The following is a 12,663-nucleotide window of genomic DNA, read 5'->3' as shown; positions in this document are numbered from 1 at the left end:
CTTAAGCATGATGATGTTATTGCTTAAGGGCAAGCATGCTTCCCATTATTCCGTAAGGTCAAGGGTGCTTTGCCTTGTTTCTTATGGGCAGTCATGCTTCCCCTTATTCTGTATGGGCAAGTATGCTTTACCTTGTTTCCTATGGGCACGCGTGCTTCCCATTATTCCCTATGGGCAAGGGTGCTTGGCCTTGTTTCCTATGGGCAAGCGTGCTTCCCATTGTTCCCTCAGACAACTGAGAGCTCAGACAACTGAGAGTACGTGGAGAAAGCTGCTAGGGAGTGCTGCTGCTGATGCTGACCAGGTGAGGCTATTGTGGTGCTGAGTGAGATGATTGCTGGGTGATTGCTGGGAGGATTAAAAAGGGCTGCTCCTCGCCAGAGGCGCGAGCCGAAGGGCGAGAGACAAAGTGCTCTTGGCCTGCGGCTCTTAGCCTGGGGTTTTTGGCCTAGCAATTAGAATCAGTAGATTATATTTCCCTAGTAGTTGTACCGCCTATAAATTACAATGGACCTCCAGGACACCCATCCGATCATCTGCAGTGAGTGTGACATGATTGCCTTCCTCCCTGAAGACAAGATGGACTACATCTGCCCCAAGTGTAAAATTGTAAGACTTTTGGAGGAAAGGCTTAGGGGCTTAGAAGAGAGAATTATTACTCTGACCCAAATTAAGAAAGGGGAGGAGTTAATAGACCAGATCTGAGCAACTCGGAATAAAGAGGATAAAACCAGTCTTGAAGAGGATAAGGGGATTGACCTCATTACGAAACCTCTGCACTGGATGAGTTCAAATCCCCTGGGCCGGATGAAATTCACCCGAGAGTGCTCAAAGAACTTTCCAGAGAACTTGCACAACCCTTGTCCATCATTTTTGGGACCTCTTTAAGGACTGGAGATGTCCCGGAGGACTGGAAGAGAGCAAACATTATCCTGATCTTCAAAAAAGAGAGGAAGGATGACCCGGGAAACTACAGACCAGTGAGTCTGACCTCTGTTGTGGGTAAGATAATGGAGCAGATATTAAAGGGAGCGATCTGCAAACATCTGGAGGATGTGGTGATCCAAGGAAGTCAGCATGGATTTGTCTCCAACAGGTCCTGTCAGACCAACCTGGTTTCCTTTTTTGACCAAGTGACTGATTTGCTGGATCGTGGAGATTCGGTTAATGTTGTTTACTTGGATTTTAGTAAAGCTTTTGATAAGTTTCTCCATGATGGTCTGATGGATAAATTGAAGGACTGCATTCTGGATTTTCAGATAGTTAGGTGGATAGGGAATTGGTTAGAGAACTGCACTTCAAAGAGTTGTTGTCAATGGTGTTTCATCAGACTGGAGGGAGGTGAGTAGCGGGGTACCTCAGGGCTTGGTGCTCGGTCTGGTATTTTTAACATATTTATTAATGATCTAGATGAGGGGGTGGAGGGACTACTCATCAAGTTTGCAGATGACACCAAATTGGGAGGGCTGGCAAATACTCCTGAAGATAGAGACAGAGTTCAACGAGATCTGAACACAATGGAAAAATGGGCAAATGAGAACAAGATGTAATTTAATAAAGATAAGTGTAAAGTTCTGCATCTGGGTCAGAAAAATGAAAAGCATGCCTACTGGATGGGGGATACGCTTCTAGGTAACACTGTGTGTGAACGAGACCTTGGGGTACTTGTGGATTGTAAACTAAACATGAGCAGGCAGTGTGATGCAGCGGTAAAAAAGGCAAATGCCAGTTTGGGCTGTATCAAACAGGGGCGTCACATCAAAATCACAAGATGTCATAGTCCCATTGTATACGGCACTGGTCAGACCACACCTGGAGTACTGTGTGCAGTTCTGGAGGCCTCACTTCAAGAAGGACGTACATAAAATTGAAAGGGTACAGAAGAGAGTGATGAGGATAATCTGGAGCCAAGGGACCAAGCCCTATGAAGATAGGTTGAGGGACTTGGGAATGTTCAGCCTGGAGAAAAGGAGGTTGAAAGGGGACATGTTAGCCCTCTTTAAGTATTTGAAAGGTTGTCATTTGGAGGAGGGCAGGATGCTGTTCCCATTGGCTGCAGAGGAAAAAACACGCAGTAATGGGTTTAAACTACAAGTACAATGATATAGGCTAGATATCAGGAAAAAAATTTCACAGTCAGAGTAGTTCAGCAGTGGAATAGGGTGCCTAAGGAGGTGGTGAGCTCCCCCTCACTGGCAGTCTTCAAGCAAAGATTGGATACACACTTTTCTTGGATGCTTTAGGATGCTTAGGGCTGATCCTGCATTGAGCAGGGGGTTGGACTAGATGGCCTGTATGGCCCCTTCCAACTCTATGATTCTATGGGCAAGGGTGCATTGCCTTGTTTCCTATGGGCAAGCGTGCTTCCCATTATTCCGTATTGGCAAGGGTGCTTTGCCTTGTTTCCTATGGGTAAGAGTGCTTCCCATTATTACGTATCAGCAAGGATGCTTTGCCTTGTTTCCTATGGGCAAGCGTGCTTCCCATTATTCCCTATGGGCAAGGGTGCTTTGCCTTGTTTCCTATGGGCAAGCTAGCTTTTTCTGACGCACATGAGAATACACTCTGAGTACAGAACTTAATGATAGCGAAGAGTGGTGACTTTAGGGACATAACAAAGGAATTGGTCTTCAAAAAGGATATAATTAATACATATTGGTTGGAGCCATAAGTTACAGTCCCCACTCAACCATTCAGCTACACATTATAGAGAGTGCTATATAGTGTATTATTATAATTTTGACCACTGAGGAAGACCCGGAAGGGTCGAAACGCGTTTGGTCCTATGTGTTGTTAGTTCGGTATAGTTTTTAAGATGTTTTTATTCTGTTTTTAACTGTGCACTAAAATAAACAAGTTTTACATTATTTTTATTGTTCAGCTCAACTTTTGAGTTCCTCCAAGATGATAAAACACCATGTGCATGACCCAGAATCACTTCCAAATTCCTTGCTATGGGAGAGATGTTAAGTTGACCCCTCAGCAAATATATGGAGATGTGCTTTCTGTCCTGCCCCTTTACTGCTCAGCCATAGACCTCTGTCTTGGAGGGGCTGAGTTTCAGGCAGGTCTGCTCTAACCATCCAGGAACATCTGGTGAATGTATATGGGGGGGCGGCGTCCGGGCAGCCATCCATGAGGAGATAGAGCTGTCATTTGCATATTATTGGCAACCCAGCCCAAACCAGACCAGCTGACCTAGAGGGTGTATAAAGATGTTAAATAACATGGGGGAGAGTACCGCGCCTCGTGGTACTCCACAAGGGAGTCAATATGGGTGTGATAAAGTCTTCCCCACTGCCATTTTCTGTGTCCGGTTCCAGAATAAGGAACACAGTCATTGAAGGGCTGTTTCCTGAATCCCGTTCCCAGCAAGCTGGTGGGCCAATAACCTGTGGTCGACCACATCAAATGCAGCCAACAGATGAAGCAACACAAGTATTGCTGACCCACCCCTATCCAGCTGGCACCAGAGATCATCCACCAAGGTGACCAACACTGTCATCACCCCATCGCCAGTATAGAACCCCAACTGGTATCAATTGAGTGCTAAAGGTCCAAATAGCCCTTTCAGCTAGCTTTTCCGGAAATGTAAGATGTGAGACTGGCCAGTAGCTGGCCGGGTCCTATGGGTCCAGTAATAGTTTTTTCAGCAAGGGAAGGACCACTGCCTCCTTTAGCCCCTCTGGAAACTCTTCTGTGGATGGGGAAAGGTTGATAATCTCTCCCAGGGGGCTTCCTATCACCCATTTTGATTAACCAAGGTGGACAGGGACTCCAGCAACTTGTCAACTTTGTTTGCTGAGAGTCATCTGAAGCCATCAAACGTATCTTCCTATGGCAGCCAATGGGCCTATAGTTCCCTCTCTATATTAAAGGTGGGGGGAGGTCCCAGTGAATCAACAAGACTATCTGCGAAAAAGCTCACTAATGCCTCACAGCTAAGAGCCAATGGACTATTATTTTGGCATCCTTCCTTCAGGGCAGTCAAGGATTGAACTACCCTGAACAACTGGGCTGGGTGAGAGCTTGTGGATGTGATAGAGGCAGCATAAAACTTGTGCTTAGCCACCCTAACTGCCATCTCATACGTCCTCATAAGAATGCAATAAGAGGTTCTTTCAGCTTTGTCACAAGATTTCCACCATACTCGCTTTAGCCACCTCACTTCCCCCTTTCATTCCCTTAGCTCCCGTGTACACCAGGAGGCCAGTTTGAGGCAAGGACAGAGAGGGCATTTGGGAGTGGGGAGGGCGGTATATAAATACAATCAATCAATCAATGGCAGCAGTTAGATTTATTCATTTAATTTATTTTTACATTTGTGTCCCGCCTCTCCCAACAACTGCTGCCCTGACAGTAAAAAAACAGTAAAAATAAATAAATAAATAGTAAATAAAAGTAAAACAGTAAAAATAACAGTTAGAACATATCAACAATTAAAACATTCCCAATCACAATTAAAACAATTGAATATTAAACAGCATCAACATGGTGGAATGGTACAAAAAAAGAAACCCCATAGCTCTGCTGCTCCAGCCACCATTGCCTACCACAGTTCTCATATGATGAGATCTTCCATAGCATAGTCTATAATAGGGTGGGACCAGGCACCCTTTCCCCAGCCTCTGCCAAACACCTGGCAGAAGAGCTCTGTCTTGCAGGCCCTGAGGAATCTTAATAGCTCCATCAGGGCCCTTATCTCTCCCCAGAGCTCATTGCACCAGGTTGTGGCCAAGGCCAGGCAGATTTCCCAGGGACCCAGGACAAGCAGTAGGTTCATACCCAGAGTGGAGCACTCTACGGGGGGCATAGGCACACAGGCAATCCTGCAGATAGGTAGGACCCAAACCATATAATGCATTTAAGGTCAGAACCAAAACCTTGAACATCATCTGGAAACAAACTGGTAAACAGTGCAGCTGTTTCAATACAGGCCGAATATGGGTCCTCCATGGTGTCCTAGTGAGGACCCTCGCAGCCACGTTCTGTACCAGCTGCAATTTCCAGATCAGGGACAAGGATAGGCCTGTGTAAAACGAGTTAGAGTAATCTAGTCTGGAAGTGACCAGTGCATGAATCATTGTAGCCAAGTGGTCTGGGGACAGGTAGAGCGCTGGTAGCCGTGCTCGGCACAGATGGAAAAATGCTGTCTGGGCTAACATGATCTGAGCCTCCGTGGAAAAGGAGGTGTTGAAGATCACGTCCAAATTCCTGGCGAATGGTGCTGTTAACTGTACCCCATCCAGGCATGGTAAGTGCACTACCTGCTCCTGCCTCTTCTCATCCAGCCACAGGACTTCCATCTTGGAGGGGTTGAGTTTCAGAAGACTCTGCCCGAGCCATCCAGCCACTCCTGCCAGACAACTGTTAAATGTGTCTGGGGGGGGGATACCATCCATCTTTCCAACAGAAGATAGGGCTGAAGCTTCCTCCAAAAACACCAGGAGATGGGACTGCTAGTCCTCCACTAATCCTGCCAGTGAGTTGCCGGATCCTTAAGCTGGATCCTTAAGTCTGTGTAGGCAGGCTAAAATGTGCCTGCTGCCCACGCAGGGAGGGGGGGTATCCTGAGCTGGGCATTCAGGGAATAGTGGTTGGACCATGGGGCAGGGTCAACCGTCACCTGATTCCACTGTACCCCAGCACCAAAGACCAGATCGAACTTGTGGTCAGCCAGATGTTTAGGGCCAGTAACAAACTGGAATAACCCTAGTGCTGCCGTGGTCAACACCAGATTCAAACCAGACCCAGAGGCAGGCAAATCAGTATGGACATTGAAGTTCCCCAGGATCAGAAGCCTGGAATACAGCAATGGCCAAGCTGTCACCATCTCCAGGAGGCTCGACAGGCTAGCTGGGGGAGCATTGGACAGATGGTAAACCACCCATATAGCCAAGTTCCCACTAACCTCCACTTCAACAATCGATGGCATCAAGAGAGCCCTGTAGGAGAAAGCCTCTCAGACCAGAATTGGCACCCCCTCTACTATGAAGTAAAGAACTGCAAAACCAGGCGGGACCAGACCGTCTCGCCTTCCCTTGCTCAGGTCTCAGTCACACATGCCAGGTCTTCCTCCTGCCCTGAGAAATAGTCTCATAGGGTGGATGATTTGTTCTTAATAGACCTGTCATTACACAACATCAGTATTGGTTCCTTCCTAGCCTCTACCACCACCTGTCTGGGGATGGGACAGAGAGTAGAAAGGCAGTGAGTGGGTCCAGATCCAATGTTTCACCAGCTGTGAGAACCCCAAGATGAAGAACAAACTCACCTGCAATGTGGACAAGGAAGAAACTGGATTTGAAGGACTTCCTATCTATAGATGTTTCACACAGTACATAGAGGGAATCTTTGATCAGTAAGGTAGGAACCAACATGCCTCTTTTATTGTCCCAGATAATGCTTTTTCCATCTGGGTAGATGATAGAGGTTGTCTAGAGATAAAAAGAGACATTAAAAAACTCTTAAGAAATGCATCAATGTAACACTACAGCTTTAATTTCTATTTCTTTCAAGTTGGTCAGCTCTAAAGTTAATCTGTCACAATTATTTCTACAAAACAAAGGTTGTCACAGAAATTCCACACAGACAATAATACAGAGGGAGACAAAATCTAGATATTCAGAATTACGCAACAATAGTGGAGCCATAGGGAAGTTGAGTGTAGGCAAAACCAAGACTGATAATTATATTCAATGGTTTCCATAGGATGACATGTCTAGCAACTGTAAACAGTTATGCTGAACCTTATAGACTGCCAGTACAAACAAAGTTATCATATAGGCAATGTATTTATCCAGAACAAGTCAGATTTGATCACATCCCTAGAGTACCTATCAATAGTATCTTTCAAACAATTCTAATTTAAGTGTTTTTCATTTTTGGGAAAGAGGGAGTGGGAGAGAAGAGGCCCGTCAGAAACATTATATTAGAGGCTACCACACGGATGTTTTTGCTGTGGCTGATTCCACAGACACTTCACTACATAAATCCAAAATATTTTCAGATGAAGCTTTTCTCAGATGCCTATTTTGATGTGAGGCATCTACGTGAGGGAGAGGCTGGGCAAGAAAAGAATCCAAGTTATGGTACAGAGTACAGTCTGCTGCAAAATGCTAAAGCAAATTGTATCAGTTCCTGAGTAGGAAGTTGAAAATGGGGGGTGGGAATGGGGGGTGGGGAAGTGGGCATGGCAAAACATGACTGGAAGCACAATGTAAAAGAGGTGGGAACATTTGATTATATACAGGCCACTGCTTTTTTCAGGTGTGGAATTTATAAGCAGTAATGTTGGTCTTAGCTTTCCAAGATTAATATTTGCCTTTGCTGTTGCTAGGATAAGCAGATGCAATAGCAAATGTATCAGCACATAGGCCTTTAACTCAGTTCCCTATGAGTCCTGTAAGACTTAATAATTTTAACATCTGTTGAATCCCTTAAAATATTATTATTAGCCCAATTCTGTACAGTTTCTACCATCTATCTACACCCCGTCAAGAACGCTTAGTTCTATAAACACCAGCCAGTTGGTGGGCCCTGGACTCAAAGAGGTACGTTTGGCCTTAACCATGGCCAGGACATTTTCCATCATGGCCCCTACCTGGTGGAATGAGCACCTGGAACACATCCAAGCCCTAGCACAGTTCCTCAGGGCATGTAAAATGGAGCTCTTCCACCAGTGTTGGGGTTGGGGCCAAACTAAATAACAGCTGCCTATTCCATGGCTCCACCCATCCACCTATTAGTTACCAACACTGAGCGGAAGAAGCACCAAATTATTGCCAGACTCTTGCCTCCTCTGAGGAATGAAATGTCACTGCTGATTTTAACCTATTTATGTCAACAACTTAAAAAAATTAATTTTAAGCTCAAATTTTACCATGCTGTCACTTATTGTATTGAATCATTATATTGTACACCACCCTGAGCTGGCTTCCTGGATAGGGTGGTATAGAAGTCAAATAAAAACATAAACAAAATCTAAGCCCATTGAAATCAACGCACCATCCCATGCAGTGTATAGCAAGCAGCACTTTATACATTATATTTTAGGTGCCTACAAAACATGTTTTTATTATATATGTTAAAATGTTACACAAAAATTCTTTGTCCATACATGTATATCATGCAGGTATCGTCATCAGGCAGCCATGAGTGGCTGCAGCTTCTTGTTTAGTATGACTTTGGTGGCACAGTAGGTTTCGCTTTTGAATAATGACCACTTGTCACTTAGCACTTGTAGATCTCTGTAGATCTCTAAAAGTATGTGCGTTTTTACAAACAAACAAACAAACAAACAAACAAATAAATAAATAAAAGTAGGAACAGTTTTCAAAGCACCAACTTTCTGGCAATTGCACTGTGCTTTTAACTAACTGACTGCCAAACAGAAAAGTTAATTTACAATTGAATTTAAAATATTCTATGTTTTATAATGCATATGTGATGATTTTGGTCAGTGTGTGAAATAGCCCTTACAGCCGGCAGAAAGGCAGTGCATCTTCCAGACATGGATAGTATTATGGATACAATAATTATATAAACTGCTCTTCATATGCCAAAATGCAGAACCCATAGAGAGTGGAATACCAATGTTTCCATAGCACAGGAAAGCTCCCTTTTCCTCTCCAGAACTTTCATTTTGCCTGAAGATTCTGAATAATAGTAATATAAGGTAAAGGTATCCCCTGTGCGAGCACTGGGTCATGTCTGACCCTTGGGGTGATGCCCTCTAGCGTTTTCATGGCAGACTCAATACTGGGTGGTTTGCCAGTGCCTTCCCTAGTCATTACCGTTTACCCCCCAGCAAGCTGGGTACTCATTTTACCAACCTCGGAAGGATGGAAGGCTGAGTCAACCCTGTGCCGGCTGCTCGGATTGAACTCCCAGCCTCATGGGCAGAGTTTCAGACTGCATGTTTGCTGCCTTACCACAAGAGGCTCAATAGTAATATATACCTCCAGAAAAACCACTGAGAATTCCGAATAATCCACAGGGAATCCAAAAACTACAGTCCAAAAGAGAACAGAGACAAAAATGAGGAAAACAAGGTACTCTGGGAAACATCACTTAGATTTTAATGGATAACAGTTTTATCAGGTCCTTCTTTTGTCCCTTTTTGCCTCCCATTCTCTGGGATATTTTCTGCATTCCTCCTTAAACTGGTAAGACTGAAACAAGGCAGAGACGTGAGTCATTCCGCAAGAGGTTTCTTACCGAGAGCAAAGTGATGTTGAGCTCTGGAATGGATACTAGGCATGGGACGCAGACTTTCTCCTTATTGTAGATAAGTAGAGTTTCTGGTTTATTGATAAACGGCTGTTCAAAATCTGACAACAAGAAGAATGCAGAAAGTTCAGTGAACAGCAGCAGAAGAATAATGGAAGACAGAAAAACAGGGGGAAATTTGGTTATTTTCTCTTCCTAGCAGTTTTTGTTAACTAGATAAAATGTATATGAAATGGTCCCCTCAACCTGCAACCAGTATGAGGTTGGGGTCAAAAACGTAAAATGCCCTGTATAATCACTGTCTTAGGTTACTCTTTGGGGTTCTATCTGTCCAAAATTCTGTCAAACGTAATAACTAGTGATTTTTGCGAGACCGGAAACCTGTGGGAAATGAATGAAACGCTACTGAATTCCACTAAAAAAGCAGGTATGCGTAACGTAGAGATTGCACTTTTAAAAATAGCATTTCCGCTTTGTGGGAGCAATTGCGGGAACAAGTGCGGAAAGGCCCTAAAAGTTTGCCTATACCTGTGGGAATGCCTCTCTCAATATGTATCCCAAGAACACTATGGTTGGCAGACTAAAACCTGCCTAGAGTCTCTGGCTCTAAAGCAGTGAGACTGGCCTCAACTTCAGCCAGGGCCTTTTTGGCCATGGCCATGGCCTGGTGGAATGCTCTGCCAGTCAAGATCATAGACCTCTGGGACCTTCATCAGTCTCACAGGGCCTGAAAAACAGAGCTATTCCACCATACCTACAGCAGAGTCCAGGAATAAAACACCCATTAACATCAAATTGCTGGCCTTCCGGAGGATAGGAAATAGAGAGCTGATCCATCTACCCAAAAAAAGAAATGCTCCTCAGTGGTTGCATTGAGGGGTGTGGGGAAACTGTACAATGTTTTAACCAATTAAATTTAACATGTATTCTAATGTTTTAATATTATTTATGATTGTATTTTACCATTGATGTTACCTGCCCAGGGCATCACGGGAAGTGTAGGCTATAAGAATAAAGATTATTATTATTTCAGATAATCCAGCCAGCAGACCTATAACTATTAGACTGAACAAACTATTTGTCTTCATTCTACATTCTTATTTTGAGTTAAGTGCTTTATTCTGGTTGGTTAATATAATTCAAATAATATTCTTAAATATGTTCTAACAGTTAGTAGGCCAGTGTGATCACAGTCTCAGGGAAACCTGGTCAAATGTCTATCACTCAGCCTAACCTATTTCTCAGGGTTGTAAGGATACAAACGGGGAATACTGGGTACCAGAGAATGTCAAACTCCCTCCCCCCTGGTTCTTGGGTATTAGACCATATAGACTGTATTGGACACTGGGAGATCTTTCAGTTGTACCGCCATCTTGTTTTATTGTACCTCTTTGTTAGGTGTATTTTATTGGGGTAATATTTGGGGATTTTATTGCTGTAAGATTTTTATGTTATCATGTTTTTATATATATGCTATAAACCGCCCTGAGCCAGCTCGCTGGGAGTGGCAGTCTAGAAATCAAATTATAAACATAAATAAATAAACATTAGAATAACACCTATGAACAGCAAACACCCTGCATTTCTTGAAAATAAATAAATAAAAGGATGCACATCCTTATCCATGGTTCGTCTATATATTTGTGAAATGCCCCTGTGGGAAGAGCATGTCTGGAGTGTCTGAGCTTGAATATGGGCAAATCAGAGTGCAGCCAGCACACCTGTCCACACCCTGATTGGGCTGGCCCCTACGCTCGCCACCCTCCTTAGCAGCCTTTCTCACAGGGTGCCTATTATGGGAAGAGGAAGGGAAGACTATTTTAAACTGCTTAGAGACACCTTAATACAGCTGGGTGACTGTGGACCATTCCCAGTTCTCTCAGAGCGCTCAGCCTCACCTCCCTCATAGGGTGCCTATTATGGGGACAGGAAGGTGATTTGAAACAGCTTAGAGATACCTGAGGCCTGCTGGGTGACTGTGAACCATTCCCAGTTCTCTCAGACCTCTCACAGCCCCACATCTCTCACAGGTTTTCTACTCTGGGGAGATGAAGGGAAAAGGTATTTGTAAACTGCTTTGAGACTCCTTTTGGTAGCAAACAGCAGGTTACAAAAATCCAACTCTTCTTCTTCTAAGGGGCAACAGTGAAAGAAGCATGTGGGCACATAACATTATATCAACAGTAAAAAAATGGAGACAGAAGGAGCAGGGTGGACACCTGTGTACCGTGACTATCCCATGTGGATTAGGGCAGGGGGACATTTTGGTGTCTGTGGCCTAATTCACACAAAAAGGGAAATGAGGTTGAATGCAGAACTGGGAGGAATTGGTTGCCATGTAATCTCCCCCTAAGAAGAGTCTCCAGTCTGATTTCCCCTTCATATATCTGAAGATATGGCTCTTGAAAACTCATCTGTAACCACTATGCCACAATTCCCAAAGGTCAGTTCTCTCCCACATTCAACTAATATTGCAAACCACAGGTTCTTGACACCCATCTCTCCACACCCAAGCCCTCATTTGTCACCATGACACCACAACCCCCCCCCCAACACATATATTCAACCTCATGTCCGTACAGACTGGACAACCCCTCCCTTTACTCTTCCTAATGCCAAGCTCTGTCTATCTTAATCACTCTCTTCTTTTCTACCTCCCTCTCTCTTTGCTATTTCCCCCCTCCCCTCTGCTAGTGCCCATTGTATCAGCTACAACAGGCTTTAATTCTAGTATTATACATAAATAGAATACACACAGTGATTTAGACAATAATCCAAATTTCATCCACACAGATAATTATATCTTCAGTCATCATAGTTCCATGACTCACCCATTCTAACACCATGAGCTGCTGGAATAGATAATGACAGCTAGGGAAATTCACCTGTCTACCTTTTTCCTTGTCAGCTCTGATCCGACTGCAGTCAGGCCTGGGTTAATTCTGATTGTTTCTTAGCATATATTTCTTGCCTTGTTCTTTCCTTCTCTTGCCATTTAGCATAAATAGGCAATCCAACAGAGAGTTTTAGAATATAAAATCAGGGACATAATGCAACATGATCTTTCAATGGCAAAACGTGAGGCAGAATTATTTCAGTGTGTGTGTTGACTTCACAAAATTCCTGACTGCAATAATACTGATCCACGCACATCAGTGAATGTGCCAGTCTGCTTAGGACAGTAGAAACTAGTACAGCCCCATCCTTCCCCAAATGCAACAAATTTCAGTTATTTAAAATCATCACTAAAATTCTTTTTAAAAGTTAAAATGTAGAAGCTTCAGTCTTTTGTATAGTTACCTATATTGCTGGGAGAAAATGGGACTTATTTTTAAGTAAACATGCATAGGTTCATGCTGAAACATATAAATACAATGTTTACTATCTCAAAACTATAATATTTCATTTTAGCACATAACAGCCTGCTGTAGT

General features: G+C 43.7%; 1 protein-coding gene across 4 annotated transcripts in view; it reads right to left on the bottom strand.

Annotated features, from left to right (window-relative positions):
* Window positions 1-12,663, bottom strand: part of FLT4 (fms related receptor tyrosine kinase 4) — a 160,871-nt gene that overhangs the window by 76,785 nt on the left and 71,423 nt on the right. For 3 of the 4 annotated variants that reach the window (XM_077326599.1, XM_077326600.1, XM_077326602.1), the window contains 2 exons: window positions 9,220-9,332; window positions 6,275-6,437 (listed from right to left, as the gene is read on the bottom strand). In XM_077326599.1, coding sequence (XP_077182714.1) covers window positions 6,275-6,437; window positions 9,220-9,332 — 276 coding nt within the window. Of the gene's footprint in view, window positions 1-6,274; window positions 6,438-9,219; window positions 9,333-10,194; window positions 10,235-12,663 lie in introns of all 4 variants that reach the window. The other variant, XM_077326601.1, reaches the window with a different exon arrangement.

The sequence above is a fragment of the Paroedura picta genome, chromosome 3, assembly GCF_049243985.1.
Source record: "Paroedura picta isolate Pp20150507F chromosome 3, Ppicta_v3.0, whole genome shotgun sequence".
NCBI lineage: Eukaryota > Metazoa > Chordata > Lepidosauria > Squamata > Gekkonidae > Paroedura > Paroedura picta.
This window is presented reverse-complemented; position numbering and strand designations above follow the sequence as displayed.